Source organism: Hypanus sabinus, chromosome 13 (assembly GCF_030144855.1).
Source record: "Hypanus sabinus isolate sHypSab1 chromosome 13, sHypSab1.hap1, whole genome shotgun sequence".
NCBI lineage: Eukaryota > Metazoa > Chordata > Chondrichthyes > Myliobatiformes > Dasyatidae > Hypanus > Hypanus sabinus.
In genome coordinates this window covers 59,545,363-59,565,439 of record NC_082718.1, presented here as the reverse complement: position 1 = coordinate 59,565,439, position 20,077 = coordinate 59,545,363, and the positions used below count along the sequence as shown (strand labels likewise).

Sequence of the window (20,077 nt, the reverse complement as noted above, 5' to 3'; positions counted from 1 at the left end):
GTGCTTCTATAAGAAACAGACTGTTTCCACAGCAACAGTGTTACAAGATTAAATATAAGAGATTGGAAGATGATTTTACTTTAAGAACAAGCAACCATACAACACAGAGCATTCGTTGAGATATGTCTGATCTGATTGGCCACCATTTTCCAGGACTGTCCTTTGTTGTAAAATCCACATGTCTCTGTTCTGAATGAATTCAATGTCTGAGTCTCCACAACCCTCTGGGGAAAGCAGTTCCAACAATTCGACACCCTCTGCATTGAGAAATAGCTCATCTCACTCCATAAAGGTTGACGTATTGTGAAAAGATAGTCCTAGACTCCTCAGCCAGTGGTGATATCTTCCTGGCATCCAGATTATTATATCCCCTCTCAATGAGGAATGCAGTCCCATGTCCACTCAATCTCTGCTCAATTGCAAAACTGAACAGCCCTTCATTTGTCTGCCAAAAACAGGTAGGATTTCTCAGTTACCATCTGCTCCTGCTTCCCTTTCCCATTTTGACATGTCGGTCCAAAGCCTCCTCTATCGCCACAATGAGGTCTATAACCTGATGGCAACAACTACCAGTAAGCTCCCTTCCTAATTTTTATCAATGCCCCATAGAAAGCATCCTACTGGATGCATCACAGCTTGCTATGGCAACTGGTCTGCCTAGGCCACAAGAAACAGCAGAGAGTTGTGAACACATCATGAAAACCAGCCACCCCTCCATAGACCATGTCTATATTTCTCACTGCCTCAGTAAAGCAGCCAACATAATTAAAGACCCACCCATCCCCTCCTAACAGGAAGAAGATAAAAAGCCTGAAAGCACATTCCACAAGGTTCAAGAACAGCTTCCATCTGGCTGCATTAAGATGACTAAATGGTTCCCTAGTCAATAAGATGGGCCCTTGACCTCAGGATCTCCATTGTTTTAACCTTGTTCTAACTCAATGGTCTGTGTAATTGTTGGCCTTGGCGGATTTGAAATATGAAAGAAAATGTTGCAATCAAATGAATCAAGGACAGTGGAAACAGACAAAACAATTGCCTTTGTTCAACCATGTCTTATGGCCTTTGTTCTTGCCAGGAGAGAGGAGACAGAGGCTGCCATTTGATGAACAGACTGTGTTCTCCATTTTGTGAGCCAGTCGCTTGGCTTTGGTCTTGGAGGCAATTCGATGTGGCAGAACCAAGGTGAGGCGAGGGGCCCAATGCTGAGTGCATGGAGGGGTGCGTAAGGTTGGGTACAAACTGAATCAAAGCCTCAGGGTCTAGGCCCCAGAACATATTGACGCGACAGAGATTTACAGGCTGAATCAAGGCGGCGAGGTCCAGCGGAAGAACCCGCAGATCAGATAGATTGAGAAGTTCAGCGTGAGGAAGAGGCCGGTTCTACGCTCTCTTTACAGTCTTCAGTTCAGAAACACTATTTGCTTGTGGTTAATGTTTGCATGATGTTTTTTTCCATTGCACACTGGTGTTAGTCTTTTTTATATGCATACATGGGGTGTATTTTTGGGTTTCTTTGTTTTGTGGCTGCCTGTTAGGAAACTAATCTGAAGGTTGTATATATGAATGCATACTTTGATAATAAACGTACTTTGAACTTTGGCTTTATCAGTGTTTTTAAAGTAGACACAATGATGCCTCAGGTGATCTGCTGAACTAGGATCATTTCCAAATAAGTTATTTGTGAGGTGTTCTTTGGTTAGATATATCATGTAGGTTTGTGAACCTTGGGGTTTGAGTCTGGTCTGTGTGATTCAAGCTGGTGGCTGACTGAGAACAGAAAACCATTACTGATTGTCTCTTGCTGGGAAGGGGGCAATAAATGGATGCTGGCCTGGAGCAGAGCCAGTAAAATGGTGTTAAGGTCAGACACATGACCTCCAGCCAATGACACCGGAATGCAAAATTTGAATTGGTAAGAAATGAATACAAAAGTGGACACTTCGATTGCACTATCAGCGATAGCTCCAGAGAATCACCATTGCAAGGAAGAACCCCCAGGCCAGGGGCTTGAAGAAGAAAGGATCGATCATCTGGCCAATGGAGATCCCCTATTTCAGTGTTATAAATGGGAAAAGTTGTCAGAGTGACCATTGGTACAGAGGGAAGAGAAGAATTCAGGTTCTACGTTGTTGGCCCAGAGTCAACATAGTTACGTGGTTGTTTGTGTAGAGATAACAAAGTGTGAGCTTCAAACAATTCAAAGCTGCGTAATGAGTTTCCTATAGTTCAACTGACCAACGGTCAACAGTAATGACTCAATCAGTATGAACAGTCTGCTCCGTCTCAGTAAATATGACAATAATAAACCAATACCAATTCCTTAACTCTCTAAGGTCCCTGTTCCTTTCAACTAGCTGTTCGCTGGAACATTCATTATACTATTTTGTGTAGCATCTTAAAAAGAGTATTAAACCTGTTTATTAATAGGAATAACACCCAATGATAGAAAATCTCTGCTGGTCCATTTATGTTTCTCTCAAGAATGTTGTCTATCTGTTGCTGTGTGCCAGTGGTGCTGCCACAAACAAGTCTTTAGTTGCAGCAGAGTGTAGGTGTAATTTTGTGTATGTGACAATGAGCTCAATTTTGACTGCTGATCTAAAGGATAAGCAGGGACAGAGACAGGCTCATCCTGACCTTTCTCTTGGGCTGCAGACAGCTCTTCCTCTGTCGGTTCAGCGGGAAGTACTGTGACCTTGGTTCCTGTCTGCTGGATGAACTGTTGGAGATTGACTTGCCTCAGCTCCTTGGTCAGCTGCTCCAGCTCCAGCTCCTTCTCCTGTTGGGACAGACTCATTTCAACAACTTTGAAACGTGCATGAAAAAAAATCAGGCAAACATTATCCAGTGATCAACTTGTAATTGGCACAATAGCTAGCAGTTAGATCAATCTTTTACAACGCCAGCTGTAAGATCAGGGATGGATTCTCAACTCTGTCTGTAAGGAGTTTGAATATTTTCCCTATGACTGCGTGGATTTCCTCTGGTTGCTCCAGTTTCCTCCCAAATTGCAAACACGTACAGATTAGGGTTGGTGAGTTGGCGGCATGTTACGTTGGTGCCAGAAGCACGGCAACCCTTGTGGGCTGCTCAGCACAATCTCGTTGATTTGACACAGATGACACACTTCACTGTATGTTTCAATATACATGTGACAAATACAGCTAAACTATCTTTAACCAAACTGTAAAATAGCAGTAATCAAAACGGCTGGTTCCAAGTTGCTCTTTGACAGATTACTCATCTTTGTCCCTTTATTCTAAGACTGATCCTTCAGCCAGAGGGATCAGCCTTGATCAATCCCTGTAAGAATGTTGTAAATTCCAAAACAGCTCCTGCTCATCAAAATACTAGGGAATGAGGTACTGATTTACTCAACCTCAGCTCAAAGGTAAACCCAAATCCCTAGAACCAGGCTCGTGAATCCTTTTTCTAAGGCAAGGGAACTAAGACTGTGCAAAGTTCCACCACAGGATCACAGTCAAGTATGAATGGCTCAGCGAGCAAAATTAGCCCCGCAGGGCTCCAGTAACCCGGGTTCAATCCCAACCTCTGGTGCTGTGTGGAGTTTACATATTCTCCTGTGACTGCCAGGGTTTCATCACATGTTCTGAATGTAGGTAAACTGGCCACTAAGTTGCCCCCATGTGCAGATAAGTTATAGAATCCGGGGAGATCTGATGGGAACATGGCGGACAATAAAAAGTTAAGAACACTGGGAGTGGGTTGGTGTTGACTCAGTGAACCGAAGATCTGATTCTGTGGTGAATGAGTCAGCTTGCGCTCTGCATTAGGTGTACACTCACTGACAATAAATACCTCTCACTTCTAACATAACCACAGGAATGAAGGCAAGATGCAGTTACAATCTAGGATCACTTTAATCACCACGCACATATACATGTACAATAGATTCTGGTTTATTGGGACACATCGGGACCCAGTACATTTTAGCCCAATTAAGCAGCTGCTCCAATTAGCCAAAGTTTCATAGAAATAGTTAAAAATGTATCTAAAATGACAAAATACCGTTTAACTGAGTAGCAAATTATGTATTGAAATGGATTACATAACAAATTAAAACATACCAATACTATTACAGTACTATAAAACTCTATTAGTTCCAAATAGGTGTGAATGGAGGAATTAATCCAGTGTACTCTCCCATGTTCTTTTCATTGACTGTAAATGAACAAAATCACCACAGACACCTAGTGCGGATAATAGACTGCTGTTTTCCATTATTGCATCCTCCAAATCTTTGTTACATTGCAGCATTCAAGATGATTGTCAAGACCTTCAAATTCCTTGTAGTTCTTAACATATTTTGAAGTAGTGAGATTATTTCACTGTCACTCCCAGCCACTTCTGGCATCTCCAAGTCTAACTGGTCTTAGCGTGCATCTCTTTCCAACTATCAGTAACAAAAACCACTGCTCTCTGAACACAAGCACATGCATCTTTAGAAACCAACCCCAATTAAGTGGCATAGTGTCCCAAATAAATCTCCACCATTTTCTCAATTAGATTTTGTTTTTCCAACAGTTGTCCCAATTAAGTGGCTGCTCTGATTAACTGATGGTCCAATTAACTGGAATCCACTGTATTAGGAATTTGCTGTGGTGTGTTGGCCAGGGCGTGACATGAGACAAAAAACAACATTCAACAATTTTATACAAAACAAAGAATGATATATAATGAAGCTAAAAAAGTTAAGAGGTTAAAGGACAGATATGGAATAAAATGTCGATGAATATCACTGGTATGTATTTACCACATAAATAGCATTATAAAACGTGGCTGTTAAGTTTGCCCCCACTGTTTCACGGATTGCCATTTTCCAGGCCATAGTGACGTGATTTACACTCAGGAGACCCTGCCAAATGAACCTGGGAGATCAGCACGAGCTAAGTGCAACCCTTTTTTGAAGGTCAGTGGTGGGAAGGAATAGTTTGCCTCTGACTGCAAATTCCTCTCCAAATCAATCTGCTTTTGCACTTGCTGACCACATCAATACCAATTCATGCCAATTTTCTCAAAAGGCATTGCATTTTATTTATAATGGAGATCAAGATTCATCATCCAGTGAGGTTTAATGAGTTATATAGTATAGTGTAAGAGTTACACGCACACACTCCCCACCCCCGGAGCCTAAGACTTTTGCACAGTACTGTAGTAATTTTATGTATTGCATTGGACTGCTGCTCCAGTAAAAAAAACACACATATTTCATGACATATGTGATTGATGATAAACCTGATTCAGATTTGGGTCTCTGCTGCGGACTGAGAGTGGGAAGGGGGCAGGGAGAAGAGATTCATGGTTGGGAAAAGGGGAAGGGAGAGGGGAGGGAGCAGGAAGCACCCGAGAGACTTTCTGTACTGATCAATAAACCAAGTAGTCTGGAATCAAATGACCTTGCCTGGTGTCTCAAACCCATGCTTCCATCGCCCCCGACATTCCCTCTCAACCACGGGTCCCACAGCATTCCACCCTCACCATTCCCAACATCCTTTACTCCCGCCAGATTTACAAACTTGATCTGTGCTCCACATTGACAAATATATTACTGTGCAAAAGTATTAAGCACCCTATATGTGCCTAAGACTTTTGCATGGCACTGTACACTCACCTTTAAAAGGTGGGGCCTTAAGAAGGCAGCAGCTGTCAATAAGCACCCTCATCATCTGGGACATAACCTCTTCTCAGTACTTTCATTGCAGAAGAGGTGCAGAGGCCTGAAGATCCACATTCAATGATTCAAGAAATGCTTCTCCCCCTCTACCATCAGATTTGTGAACAGTCGTTGAACCCATGGACACCACTATTTCTTTCCTTACACTATTTTCTAATTTATAGTAATTTTATCTTTGCACTGTTCTGCTGCCACAACATCACAAATTTCACAACATATACTGTAGACTTGGGAAAAAAACCTGATTCTGATGGATTTCAGTTGTGGATATCAGTTTAAGGTACACTGTCACTGTACTCGGGATCAGTAAAGTGTGTCTGTCTGTAAATTACTGGGAAGAGAGTGAAGGAGGAGAATCAACAGCTAATGGAGATAGTGACTGGATTAACACACCCAGAGGTGAGAGTTACAAGAGGGATACCCAGGTAGAGTACATGCAAATAGCACATTTTTGTACTCACTTTATGTTAAGATGGAAATCAAATTATAAACAGAATTAGCAGAATCAGGTTTATTGTCACAAGTTACAAAAATAAGTAAATATTGCTAAAGAGGATTACTGAGGTCGTGTTCATTGGCCGTTCAGAAAGCTGATGGCAGCTGTTCTTAAAATGATCAGTGTTGCTCTGCAGCCTCCTGTACTTCTTCCTCAATGAGAAGAGGACATGTCCCAGATTAACGATGGTCACTGCCCTCTGAGAAGCCACATTTTGAAGACGGCCTTGATGGCAGTGCTGGCTGAATCTACAACCCTTTGCAGCCTGTTTCGACCCCACATGTTGGAAGGCCCCTCCCCCCACCCAGTTAAAATGATTAAAGTGTAGCCTTAACAGCTCTGTTAGTGACACTTTGACTGGGTATCTAACTCTACTGAATAGCTGTACTGAATCTTGGGTTGTGCGACCAATGTATATCTTTTTCAAAACACTATTAAAGCTTGATAGGTGACTACAGAGAGGCCTTGCATGCAAAACTCTCCTCACTTGATCCACTTCAACTATTCTACACCCTACTTTCCCAGCACCAACCCCCCCCCAGTATATTTATCTGGTTTCTCCTCAACTACTACTCAGCCCAAACCAGTCTATCAGCCACATGCAGTGAATCTACAGGACACTCCTAGGTTACAGCTCCTGTGAACTGCTCATAGCTCAAAATGTGACCAAGAATCCCAGACAGAAGTGTACACCCCCACATAGCCAGTAAATTAGGTCCTACACTACCAGGTTCAGGAACAGTTATTATCTTACAAGCATCAGGCTTCTGAACCAGTGTGGGTAACTTCACTCACCTCAACAGATTCCACAACCTATGGACTAATTTCCAAGGATTCTACAAATCATGTTCTCAGTATTATTTATTAATTATCAACATGACCATTGGGCTCTTGAACCAAAGAAAGTAACTTCACTCACCCCATCACTGAAATATTCCCACAAGCTATACACTCACTTTCAAGGACTCCATCTCATGTTCTCAATGTTTATTGCTTTTTTATATATTATTATTATTTCTATCTTTTCGTATTTGCACAGTTGTTGTTTGTACCTGGTTGAATGCCATAGTTAGTGTGGCCTTTCATTGATTCTGTTCTGGTTATTATCCTATAGATTTATTGAGTATGTCCAGGAAAATTAATGTCAGGGTTAAATATGGTGACATACATGAGCTTTGATAATAAATTTACTTTGAACTTGCCTTCATCTGAACATTTGTTGTTTGCCAGTCTTTGTTATCTGTAGCTTTCCATAAATTCTAAAGTATTTCTTGATTTTCCTGTAAATGCCTGCAAGAAAATTAATCTCAAGGTAGTATAAGGCGATATATACTCAGTGGCCACTTTATTAGGTACACCTGCTCATTAATGCAAATATCTAATCAGCCAATAATGTAGCAGCAACTCAATGCATCAAAACATGCAGACATGGTCCCGAGGTTTAGTTGTTGTTCAGATCAAACATCAGAATGGGGAAGAAATGTGGCCCAAGTCAGTAGTCCCCAGCCTCTGGGCCATGGACCGATACTGATCCGCAAGGCGTGCAGCTGTAGCCGGGACACACCCAGCACATCTTTGAAGAAAAAAGCCGAAATAAACAAGCTAATTCCGGCACCTAATTACTAATTCCACTCTTGTGCCTAATAACATGGCCACTGAGCATGTATGTACTTTGATAGTAAACTTATTTTGACTTTGACTTTAAATTCATCTCATCAGCCTCCCAAATGCTTGGTTAGATGTGCAGGCTCCAAGTCTGGCATTCATAAGCTGGGGAAGAGCTGTACCTTCAGAAACAGAGTGCCATGGAGATATGACCCAATACACTGATGTACCAGACTCCAGCGAGGGTTGGTGCCCTCAATAAAGGATGCTCTACAGTCAACCCACTCTCCTATTTATGAGCAGTGGGATCAAACAGCCTGCGGGGGGGGGGGGGAAGAGATTAGGGCTTTGCTGACTGAGGAAGTGATGGGTCAGTCAGAGAAGATTCAGACTCTCCCATTTGCCTGGAACAGGTCCTGAGGGCAAACGAGGGGTCCTGTGAGGAAGGCCAGCAAACTGAGCAACAGGGTGATAACATGAGAAGAAGACAATGATGCCCCTGCAGAGATCTGCACAACTGTTTTGAGTCTGTGTTTTGGGCAGGAAGGGGAGGGACCACTGACCGACACCCGATGGGCAGATGATGTCCCCAGAAGTGAGGTGACATCAAAACTGTATAGAGAATATTTCCCAGAAGCAATGGGTTTATTGTGCTGACAGCTTGGCAAAGATTGTGCCTACTTTGCTGTGCGTCAGGGACTGAAGCAGATATTGCACCAACCTGGATCTGAATTTCCAGGGCAGAAGCCATCCATCACAGGGACACCTACGAATGTGATCACAAAGCCGACACGCAAACCTGATCACAAAGCCAAGATGCAAACCTGATCACAAAGCCAAGACGCAAACCTGATCACAAAGGCCGAGACGCAAACCTGATCACAAAGGCCGAGACGCAAAACCTGATCACAAAGGCCAAAACGCAAACCTGATCACAAAGCCGAGACGCAAACCTGAGACGCAAAGCCGAGACGCAAAGCCGAGACGCAAACCTGATCACAAAGCCGAGACGCAAACCTGATCACAAAGCCGAGACGCAAAGCCGAGGCGCAAACCTGATCACAAATCTGAGACGCAAACCTGATCACAAATCTGAGACGCAAACCTGATCACAAAGGCCGAGACGCAAACCTGATCACAAAGGCCGAGACGCAAACCTGATCACAAAGGCCGAAACGCAAACCTGATCACAAAGCCGAGACGCAAACCTGAGACGCAAAGCCGAGACGCAAACCTGAGACGCAAAGCCGAGACGCAAACCTGATCACAAAGCCGAGACGCAAACCTGATCACAAAGCCGAGACGCAAACCTGATCACAAACCTGATCACAAAGCCGAGACGCAAACCTGATCACAAAGCCGACACGCAAGACGCAAACCTGATCACAAAGCCGAGACGCAAACCTGATCACAAACCTGAGACGCAAACCTGAGATACAAAGCCGAGACGCAAACCTGATCACAAAGCCGAGACGCAAACCTGATCACAAAGCCGAGGCGCAAACCTGATCACAAAGCCGAGACGCAAACCTGATCACAAACCTGAGACGCAAACCTGATCACAAAGCCGAGGCGCAAACCTGATCACAAAGCCGAGACGCAAACCTGATCACAAACCTGAGACGCAAACCTGAGATACAAAGCCGAGACGCAAACCTGATCACAAAGCCGAGACGCAAACCTGATCGCAAAGCCGAGACGCAAACCTGATCACAAAGCCGAGACGCAAACCTGATCACAAAGCCGAGACGCAAACCTGATCACAAAGCCGAGACGCAAACCTGATCGCAAACCTGATTACAAACCTGATCACAAAGCCGAGACGCAAACCTGATCACAAAGCTGAGACGCAAACCTGATCACAAAGCCGAGATGCAAACCTGATCACAAAGCCGAGACGCAAACCTGATCACAAAGCTGAGACGCAAACCTGATCACAAAGCCGAGATGCAAACCTGATCACAAAGCCGAGATGCAAACCTGATCACAAAGCCGAGACGCAAACCTGATCACAAACCTGAGACGCAAACCTGATCACAAAGCCGAGACAGAAACCTGATCACAAAGCCGAGACACAAACCTGCAAAGTTACAAACTGGCCAGGGTAAGATGTCCCAGCTGGCACTTCCTCAAGAGGGCAACATCCACCAAAGATCACCACCACCTGGGCCGTGCCATCTTCTTACAGCTCCCATTCGGCAAGAGGTACTGAGATCACTCTTCACCAAGTTCAAGAACTTCCTTTCAACCATTCGGTTCTTGAACCTGCACTAACCTAATCACTTAGCAGCGGCATGTCCACTGTGCACTAAAGGGATGGCAAGGTAGCACAGGGTGACATTGTAACACAGTACCTGGTGGATCACCTTACAGCACCAGCTTGCACCAATCGGGGTTCAATTCCCGCTGCTGTCTGTAAGGAGTTTGTACATTCTCTCCATGACCGTGTGGGTTTCCTCTGTATGGTCCAGTTTCCTCCCACAGTTAGGGCTGGTGAGTTGTGGGCATGCAGTGTTGGCACCAGAACTGTGGCAGCACTTGTGGGCTGCACCCAGCACAATCCTCACCAATTTGACTTGACACAAGCAATGCATTCACTGTAGGTTTCAATATACATGTGTAATAAAGTTAATCAAAGGACTGTGCTTATTTTTATTAGTGTGCTCTTTCTTGTAAAAATGTGCATCATTTATGTTTTTCTTACGGGTGCTCTATGTACTTGTGCTTATGACAATCACTGGACTTTAACCTTCTAACACACACACAAAGTGCTGAAGGAACTCAGCAGGCCAGGCAGCATCTATGGAAAAGAGTAAACTGTCGATGTTTTCAGCCGAGACTCTACACCGGGATGAAGTGAACTTTCTATTAGGAGCTTCCACCATCAGCAAGGCAGGGATTTAGTATTTACAGAACAGTCCCTAGCAGATCAGAAGTGTCTACAATGTGTACGGTCAGTACAAGGAGGGCCGTTCACTGAAGTTTGCAGTTGATGGCTGTGCTGCCAGTAAGCCAGCGGAAGGCACAAAGGTTAGCTTTATTGGTCACATACAGTGAAATGCATCATTATGTGTCAGGTCAAATCATGAACAGTTGTGCTGGGGGCAGCCCGCAGCACATGTCACCACACTTCCAGCGGCAATACAGCATGCCCACAGCTCATTAACCCTGACCGTACGTCTTTGGAATGTGGAAAACACATAACCGTCACGTGGAGAATGTTCAAGCTCCTTACAGACAGCGGGTTGCATTAAAGGGTAGGACTACCCAGCTGCCCTGGCTGCAGTTACCTCAGATAGATCTGGCACTGACGGCTCTGCTGCAGAAGGCAAGACCCTGCGAATTCTGAAGACGATCTCCAATCCTAGCTTGCTGAAGCGTTCGGCAGACTGTGTCAAGCAGTGATGCATTAAGGGGACAGCTTTGCTGTGTGAAGCAGTTCAAACAGAGATGTGAGAGCAGGCAGGGACCTGCTGATAACAGTCTGACACAACGTGACCAGCTGAGACACGGGAGAAAGTAGTGGGAGAACTGGAGGCAACCAAAGGGGGAGAATGGGGATAACTGAGTGATTTCAAAGGGGAAGAGGAAGGTTTCTGGGTCTGTAGGATGCCTGAGTGGTAGCACAGCACAGAAATAGGCACTTCAGCCCATCTAAAAGTTCCACATTATCTTGAAGGTTTCTTCCACAGGCATTTAGTCTGATTAACCATTCCATTTCATTTCTTCTATTACCCCACTGATGCACTGTAAACACTATAAACCACTTTTTATAATGCTGGTTACAGTGTGAATACATGCCAGTTTTTACAGTATGTATTTATTCAAATTTTATTGTTTATCTAAATTTTTATTTTTTATAATAATTCTTTTTATCATTGATGAATGTTGATTTTTTTTATTGCACCTTGTGCCCTGATGCCACACCACAGAAAATTGCCAATACCTGTAAATGTACACGGTAAATAAAGTTGATCCTTGACCTACTCCATGCTGTCCTGGTCTCCTGCCGAGTCCCATTGATCTGCACCTGGACCATGTCCCTCTTACGCCTCCCATCCGTGTACCTCGTCAAACATCTCTTAAAATGTTACAATTGAACCTGCATCTACCACTTCCACTGGCAGCTCATTCCACACTCACACCCACCCTCCAAGTGAAGACATTTCCCCTCAACTATTTCACCCTAAACATACGAACTCTAGTTCTAGTCTCATTTAACCCAAGGGGAAGTGAGAGCGCGATCTGGGATGCGAGACAAGGGGGAAAGCAGAGCTCAAGGACAAGACAGCCTCAAGAAGCGACTGAATTGTTGCGTCCGAGTTCATCCTCTCTAGTAACACACCAAATCAAATTCTCTCCAAACACTGCATTCCCAAAACTCTGAGGAAGGTTCCTTCTGCATTCCCTACTAGATTTAAAGGGGACTATCTCCCTTGTTGAAAACTAATGTTCTCTGATGTTTCTGTTAAAGTTTGTTTTGCCCTTCTGGAGAGTCAAAGTTCCATTCAACCAGAGTTGTCACAAACTCTGTAATTGTTACACTTTATTCTGCATTGTTATTTTTTATCTTGTTCTACCTCAGTGTACAGTGTGTAACCAATATGTAATACAAGGTTTTCCATCGTATCTCAGTACATGTGACAATACCAGCAGAATTCCATTTACAAACAGACTAGTACAGATTCTGCCCACTTAGTCGAGATACAGTTATGATAACCATTAAACTGAGGCCAGGAACCACATGGTATTGGTACCAGGATTACAACTCTATATTCAAGTGTTCAAATCCCACCATAACTGACTTGTTCTGAATGACATAAAGAACACAGAACAGGCCCTTCAGCCCATGAGTTATCTAACCCTTCCCTCCTGCATAGCCCTCCATTCTTCTATCATCCATGTGCCCAGGTTTCTTAAATGCCCCTAACGTACCCGCCTCTACCACCACCCTTGTTCAATGCACCTGTCACTTTTTACTTATCTCTGACATTTCCCTATACTTTCTTCTAGTCACCTTACAATGATGCCCTCATGTATTAGCCACTTCCACCGCGGGGAAAAGTCCTTGGCTGTCCACTCGAAGTTCACTGCCTATTTCTGATCACTTTTTAACAGTACCTCTTACTAAACTAGTGTTATTAGAGATTAATTTTTAATGATAAGAATTAGCTTTATTTGTCACACATACATAGAAAATGTGTCATTTGTGTTAAATCAAAGCAGTGAGGATTGTAGTGGACAGTCGCCACACTTGCAGCACCAACAGACAGGAGAATGCCCACAACTTACTGACCCTTACCCACGTCTTTGCAGTGTGGGACATGGATTATGGGAGACTCCATACCGACAGCAGCCGGTACTGAAACCCGATCTTACAGCTGCTCATGTACATTGCAAACAGTCTGATCCACAAATACTCAGCTCACTCCTCGTCTTACGACTGACGAATACATGAGGGCTGTCAGGTCTTGCTGGGCCATCACAGAGCACGGTTACAAGCCCGTGGCTCTGGACTGTGTATAAGCCGAGAGTTAACAGTCTTTGGACATCAATAACCCAAATGAGATGTTATGACAATCCAACAAATGCATCATCGCCACGGATCACTGCTCTGAAGCTCCAGAGTGGCGGATTCAATCCTAGCCACGGGTACTGTCTGGGTGGAGTTTGCAGGTACTCTCTACAATACTGTGGGATCCCCTTCAGATGCTCCTGTATCCCCCCACATCCCAAAGTCTTAGGGACTGGCCACTGCAAATTAACCCTCAATGGAAGTAAGTGGCAAAACAGAATTAAACGGGAGTTGGAAGGTAAGAGAGGGTAAGGACATAGTGAATAGGGAGAATTGGGGCTGTTAGAACTACTCTGCAGGGGGCTGGCATTTATTTAATGGGCCAACTGGCCTTCCCTGTGGCAGCACATATCAATGAGTGCCAGTCTGCCCCCTCGAGCCAGTGCCATCACTTAATACAATCATGATTGGCGTGCCACAGACTAGTCCTCCTCCTATGCCAGTTCTCAATAGCCCTCAATTACCTGATCTCACAATTACCTACCCCCTCCTTATAGATCCCCCTTATCTGACCTCCACAATCCTCCAGGTTAGAGAAGACACGCAACACAACTCGGGAAGTCGGTGGAGCATCTATAAGAGGGAAAGACAGTTGTCACTTTAACAGTAAGGTCTTGAGCCAGATAATTTCTGTCCATTTCCCTCCATAGATGCTGCCTGACCTGCTGAACTATGGTACCCATTCTTGAGACATACATGATGACAAAGGGAATAGGGTGAAACTATTCCTTCTGCTGATTAGGGGATTGAGAACAAACAGCCTTAAAGCTGAGGTAAACCATTCCCAGGCAATGTTAGGGAAACACTTTTATTCTCCCCATGGCTGTGTGGGTTTTATCCAGGTGCCCTGGTTTCCTCCTACAGTCTGAAGACATACCAGCTGGTGGGTTAATTGGTCATTGTAAATTATTCCATGATTAGACTCAGATTAAACTGGGGATTGCTGGGGAGCATGGCTCAAAGACCCAGAGGAACCTACTCTACACTGTATCGCAATAATCAAAATAATCATTTTTAATTTACTGAGATACAGTGTGGAACCTCCAGTCTTTTTGAGTTGCACTGCCCAGCAATCCCCGATTTACAATGACTAGTTAACCTACCAAGTGGTACGTCTTTGGACTGTGGGTGGAAACCGGAGCACCTGGACGAAACACAAGCAGTCACGGAGAGAACATACGGACTCCTTACAGACAGTGATGGGAACTGAACCCAGATCTCCGGTACCGTAGAACGTTGTGCTAACTACTATGCTACCATGTACTTCTTCACACAAAGAACGACGGGAACCGGGAACAGCCAAAGAGATGCATCCTGCAGGGAAGCGCTGGAGGTCCAGCAGGCCACCTGTGTAAAATACAAGGAAGTCCCAATCTTCCTGACAGATACAAACCGGTATTTGTCAGGGCTGGTAGAAACCTGCAGAAATTCATTAGCTCTTACTCAAAGTAATCTGCTCACAGTTCAGGCTGGGCTTGGTATCAGAGAATCCGATTCAAGCCAATGTAAAACAGTCAAATTCAAAAGAAAATTGCATTCATCACAATATTTAATTTATTGCTTTCATACTTAAAAAAACAAATTTCCAACTGTTGCCAATAGCTTCTCTCCTTTTGAAAGGTCCTGGGCATCAGGAGCATTTAGTCATATTCCAAGGACTTTGACAGCTGTGCCAGGTGGCAAAGGGGGTGAGACTTTGCTGTTAAAGGTTTGTCTGGGGTTATTGTGCTGGGATGTATTCTGCCTTCACTTCTCCCTACCCACATGACCTGAATACATCGCCCAAGCTCTGGCGAAGTTCCCCACCCAAATACAATGAAGGAGGAAAACGACCAAAAAATACACCCCAGTGGGCAGGTGTACAATCTTAACAATGAGTGGGGGGGGGAGAGGGAGACACACAAACTGTACATGATTTAATCCCCGCTGGGCAAACAGCAGTCCCACTAAAACCTCAGAAACTGGTGGTACATTCAAACATCAAAGGAATCAGGTATACTGTAGTTCCTCCGCCAGATTTCTGAGTGGACAATGAACCCGTGAACACTACCTCACTATTTTTGCTCACCTTTTTGCGCAACTTAATATATTTTAAATCTATTTTTCTTATTGTAATTTATAGTACAGTATATTTTATGTAATGTTGCTGCAAAACAACAAACTTCACAGTGTACGTCAATGATAGTAAACCAGATTCTGATGCATTGATAATGTATGTTTCTATACAATGGATGGTGGATTAGGGAACTTGATTTGAATTATGCTGACTGCACTATTATAGTGAAATTGCAAGCCTGTTAAAAACTGTGCTTTGAAGGCAACTGCAGACTGTTCTTCCATATCACAACATCTATAAGGCAAATTTGTTTTAGGAACGAACTATCACTTTATTGCAGAACCTCCTGTGTTATCCAACTAGATGAAACAGTGACCTACTTGACCTGTGGGGTGGACACAAAGGCGCCCAGCCTCCACTCACAGTCTCCAGACTGGCGTTCTATCCGGGCTGCTACTGGAACATTAAACACAAGCCACTGCAGTTGCTGAAAATATGAGATCAAAACAAAGTAGTGGGAAAGACTCAGCAGGTGAGGCAGCCTCTGCGGAAAGAGCAGTTGTTACAGGTTCAGGCTGAAGAAGGGTGAAACATCAACTCTATTTGTCCTGCCACAAATGCTGTCTGAATTGCTAAGTTTATCCATCTCGAACTTCATTTAAAACCCTGACTGGTTCATATTATCTGTCAGGGAAGGAATCTTGTCAATCCCAAGTGCCCCAACACAAGCAGACTGTGTTGTGAAGTGAACTCATTGTTACTGGAGAGGGGAAGGATCAATAAATACACAAAAGTATGTTACAAAGAAGAATCATGCACGTAGCATCTCCTGCGTGGATTCCCCTGGAAAGTACACCAGACTGTGGCTGTACTGCCTTGTCCCACACCCTTCCATCTCCTTACCACATGGCCAGCGGGTGGGTCATGGTGGTGCAGCTGATGCCAGCTTCCCGGGTTCAACCCCGACCTCTGCTGTTGTCTTCATGGAGTTTACCCTTCCTCCCCACGACTGTGTGGGCAGCTCCGGTCTCCTCCCACATCCAAAAGAGACGCGGATCGGCTGCCGTACATCGTCCCATGGTAGGATCCCGCTCAGTGGGTGAGGATGTGGGGAGAATGGGTCAAACTTTAAAACTGAGATGAGAAGGAATTTCTCTAGCCACAGGGTGGTGAATCTGTGGAATACATTGCCACAGATAGCTGTGGAGGCCAGGTCACTGGGAATATTTAAGAGCGGAGGTCGATAGTTTCCTGATTAATAAGGACATTAAAGGTTACAGAGAGTAGGCAGGAGAATGGGGTTAAGGGGGATAATAAATCAGCCATGATGGAATGGGAAAGCAGCCTAGATGGGCCAAATGGCCTAATTTTGCTCCTATGTCTTATGGGTTATGGGCAAGATTAAGAGTGGGTGGGTTGGGATTGCTCTGAGAGCTGGAATGGTCTACATCACAAGGAAGCACAGATGTAACTCCTTCCTTTGTGACACCAACACATTATAAGCGCAGCTTGTATGATCTTTGACTGTTACCTGAAGCTTTTTATTGGCTTGACCCAACGTCCTTTCCACAGCTCGCAGACTGTTCTGCAGCCTCGTGCTGTGCTGGCACTTGAGCTCGATGTCCTTCCTGATTTTCACCAGATTTCCCTTCACCTCCTCCTCATTGACCTGCGATCCGCGGAGCTCCTGCTGCACCTTCTCGGTTTCAATGCCCCGTTCGATCCGCTGGATTCTCTCCGTGCAGTCCTTCAGCTTCTCCTCGCTGTCCTTGATCCGGAGACTCACCTCCTCCAGCTGCTCCTTCAGCTGCTTCTCATTCTCCCGCTCAATCTGCCACTCATTCTCCCAGAATTCCTCCTCCTCAATCTCTACCTCATTCTTCTTAATTCTCTGCTCCAGCCGCAGGATTTCCTCCTCCATGCGGAGGCCCACCTTTCCCTCCCAGTACTTCATTTCAGCCTGGTTGGACTCCAGCTGCCTCTGCAGCGTGTGGAGCTTCTCCCGCTGCAGATGAACCACCTTCTTCAGCTCCTCGGCAGGCACCCTGCTGGCCAGAGGCTGGTGCTTCACCTCCAAGTTCGCACACTTCCCAAAAACATCAATGAACCCCTTTGGGCCACCACTAAAAGTCAGGGACTTCCTTTTGGGCTCTTTCCTCCGTAACGACCTGTCATTCTGGGGCCTCAGCTTGGCCAAGGGCGGCAGGCTCTGCCGGTATAAAGTTCTCTCAGGTGCGCGGCCAACGCTATCTGACGTGGGCCGCTCGCTCAGAGAGGGGCCCGTCCGCCGCAGGATCAGCTGCACATCACTGGCATACTGTCCCCACTTGTTCAGGGCAGCCAGCGGATTCTCGTGGGGTGCCAGGTGACGCTCTGTCTCTCTCCACTTCTCAATGAGGGTGTATCGGCCAGTTCTGCCTGCAAAAATACAATGGGAAGGAAAACTCAAAAATATTCCAAGTCAATTTTGTAAATTCCAGCAACATTTTTGCAGCTTAAAGCATCCCAAAACCACATGTCACAGAATGCCAGATGGAAGTATTCTAAATGGTTGCAGTTCAAACGTGCAGGAACACAAAATGCTTTGGACTACACTGGACTGACTCAGTCCAATACATCACACACTCATCCCACCCCACTATCTATAGGACAGGCTGCCCCAAGAGTGTAAAAATCAATCAAAGATCCCTACCATCCAGACCATGGCATCTTCTCACAGCTACAGTCAGGCAGGAGGTACAGAAGCCTCAAGACCAACTCCATCAGTCTCAGAACAGCAACTTCTGTTCAATCAGTTGGATCCTGACCTTCACAGCCTGAATCACAACACCTTAACTGTGCAACACTCACACGAAATGCTGAAGGAACTTTGCAGATCAGGCAACATCTATGGAAGAGCAGTTCCTTCCATACATGTTGACTGACCTGCTGAGTTCTTCAAAATTTCGTATGTTGCTCCAGAATCTCTTGTGTTTCTGCTCTTGTAAAATTAGAGTACAGTTCATGTTTAATTTGTTTCTCTGGTGAATGTGTGACTCTGTTACACGTCTGTGATTTTGCTGCAAGTCTTTCATTGCATCTGTGCGTGCACGTGACAATAAACTAAACTTCGTCCCACTGAGTCCACACTGGCTGAGCTAACCCCACTACGCAGCCCTGGCCTGTACACCACAAGTAGCTCTCTTGCTCCAGACTGCCTGAGGCTGTATGTGCCTAAAATCCCAACCTCATCATCTACACCCCCCGGCTGTTGCAGGAAATTGGACTTCCCTCTTCAACCTGTCAAATTCGTTGTCAGGGGAGCTGTACCCAGGGTATAAATGCCAGGAAATGTGTGCCAGCAGCACAGTTCATTACAAACATAAGACCATAAGACACAGGAGTAGAACTAGGCCATCAAGTCTGCTCCACCATTCAATCATGACTGATCCTTTTTTACTGCCTTCTCAGCCCCATTCCCCAGCCTTCTCCCTATAACCTATCAAGCTCTGCCTTAAATACACCCAACGACCTGGCCTCCACAGCTGCCTGTGGTAACAAATTCCACAAAGTCATCGCCTCTAGACATGACAAATCTATATTAACACACATAGTATTACATAAACTTGCAGAACAAAATTTATTATTTTATTGGTTAGAGATACAACATGGAACAGGTCCTTCTGGCCCCATGAGCCTAAACACAGGACAATTTACAATTTAGAATGAGCAGAGGGAGGAAATCAGAGCCGCTGGCAGAAATCCATGTGGTTAATGAGGAGAACATACCTCATTATGACCAAGGAGATCATTGTGGACTTCAGGCATGCTAGGAGCCACCCTCACGTCCCCATCTACATCAACGGAGCTGTAGTGGAGAGTGTATCAAGCCTCAAATACCTTGGAGTCCTCATTTCCGATGATCTCACCTGGTCCCTGAACTCCTCCATCCTGATCAAAAAGGTGCAACAGTGTCTTTATTTCCTGAGGAGCATCAAGAAAGCTCACCTCTGTCCCAGGATACTGATGGACTTTTACCGCTGTACCATTGAGAGCATACTCACCAACTGCACCTCAGTGTGGTATGGCAATTGTCCCGTATCGGACCACAAAGCACTCCAGCATGTGGTGAAAACTGCCCAGTGCATTATCGGCACCCAATTGCCCACCATTGAGAACATCTACCATAAACACTGCCTGGGCAGGGTGAAAAGCATTATCAAGGATGCATCTCACCCTAACCATGGACTTTTTACTCTCCTCCCATCCGGTAGGTGCTACAGGAGCTTCCGCTCCCGCACCAGCAAGCACAGGAAGAGCTTTTTCCCTGAGGCTGTGACCCTGCTGAACCTCACATCACAGCGCTAAGCAGTATTGCACCCATGTTGTACTGTCTCAGTCCTTTTATATTTGTGTGCTGTAGTACTTACTTTTTATTCGCAGTTATTTTGTAAATAACATATTCTTTCTCACTTCTGGTTAGATGCTAACTGCATTTCATTGGCTTTGTATCTGTACTCGCACAATGACAATAAAGTTGAATCTAATCTGACACAAACTCCTTACAGATGGCGCCAGAATTGAATGCCTACCTTTGGAGGACAGTGAGCTGTGCTAACCATTCTACCACCATGATGTCCTATCTAACAGAATTAGCCCACGGAAAGT

At 45.0% G+C, this 20,077-nt stretch overlaps 1 protein-coding gene across 10 annotated transcripts in view; it reads right to left on the bottom strand.

Annotated features, from left to right (window-relative positions):
- Nucleotides 1–20,077, bottom strand: part of rassf8b (Ras association domain family member 8b) — a 170,614-nt gene that overhangs the window by 6,521 nt on the left and 144,016 nt on the right. For all 10 annotated transcript variants that reach the window (XM_059987718.1, XM_059987717.1, XM_059987712.1 and 7 more), the window contains 2 exons: nt 16,962–17,848; nt 2,641–2,782 (listed from right to left, as the gene is read on the bottom strand). In XM_059987718.1, coding sequence (XP_059843701.1) covers nt 2,641–2,782; nt 16,962–17,848 — 1,029 coding nt within the window. The remainder of the gene's footprint in view (nt 1–2,640; nt 2,783–16,961; nt 17,849–20,077) is intronic.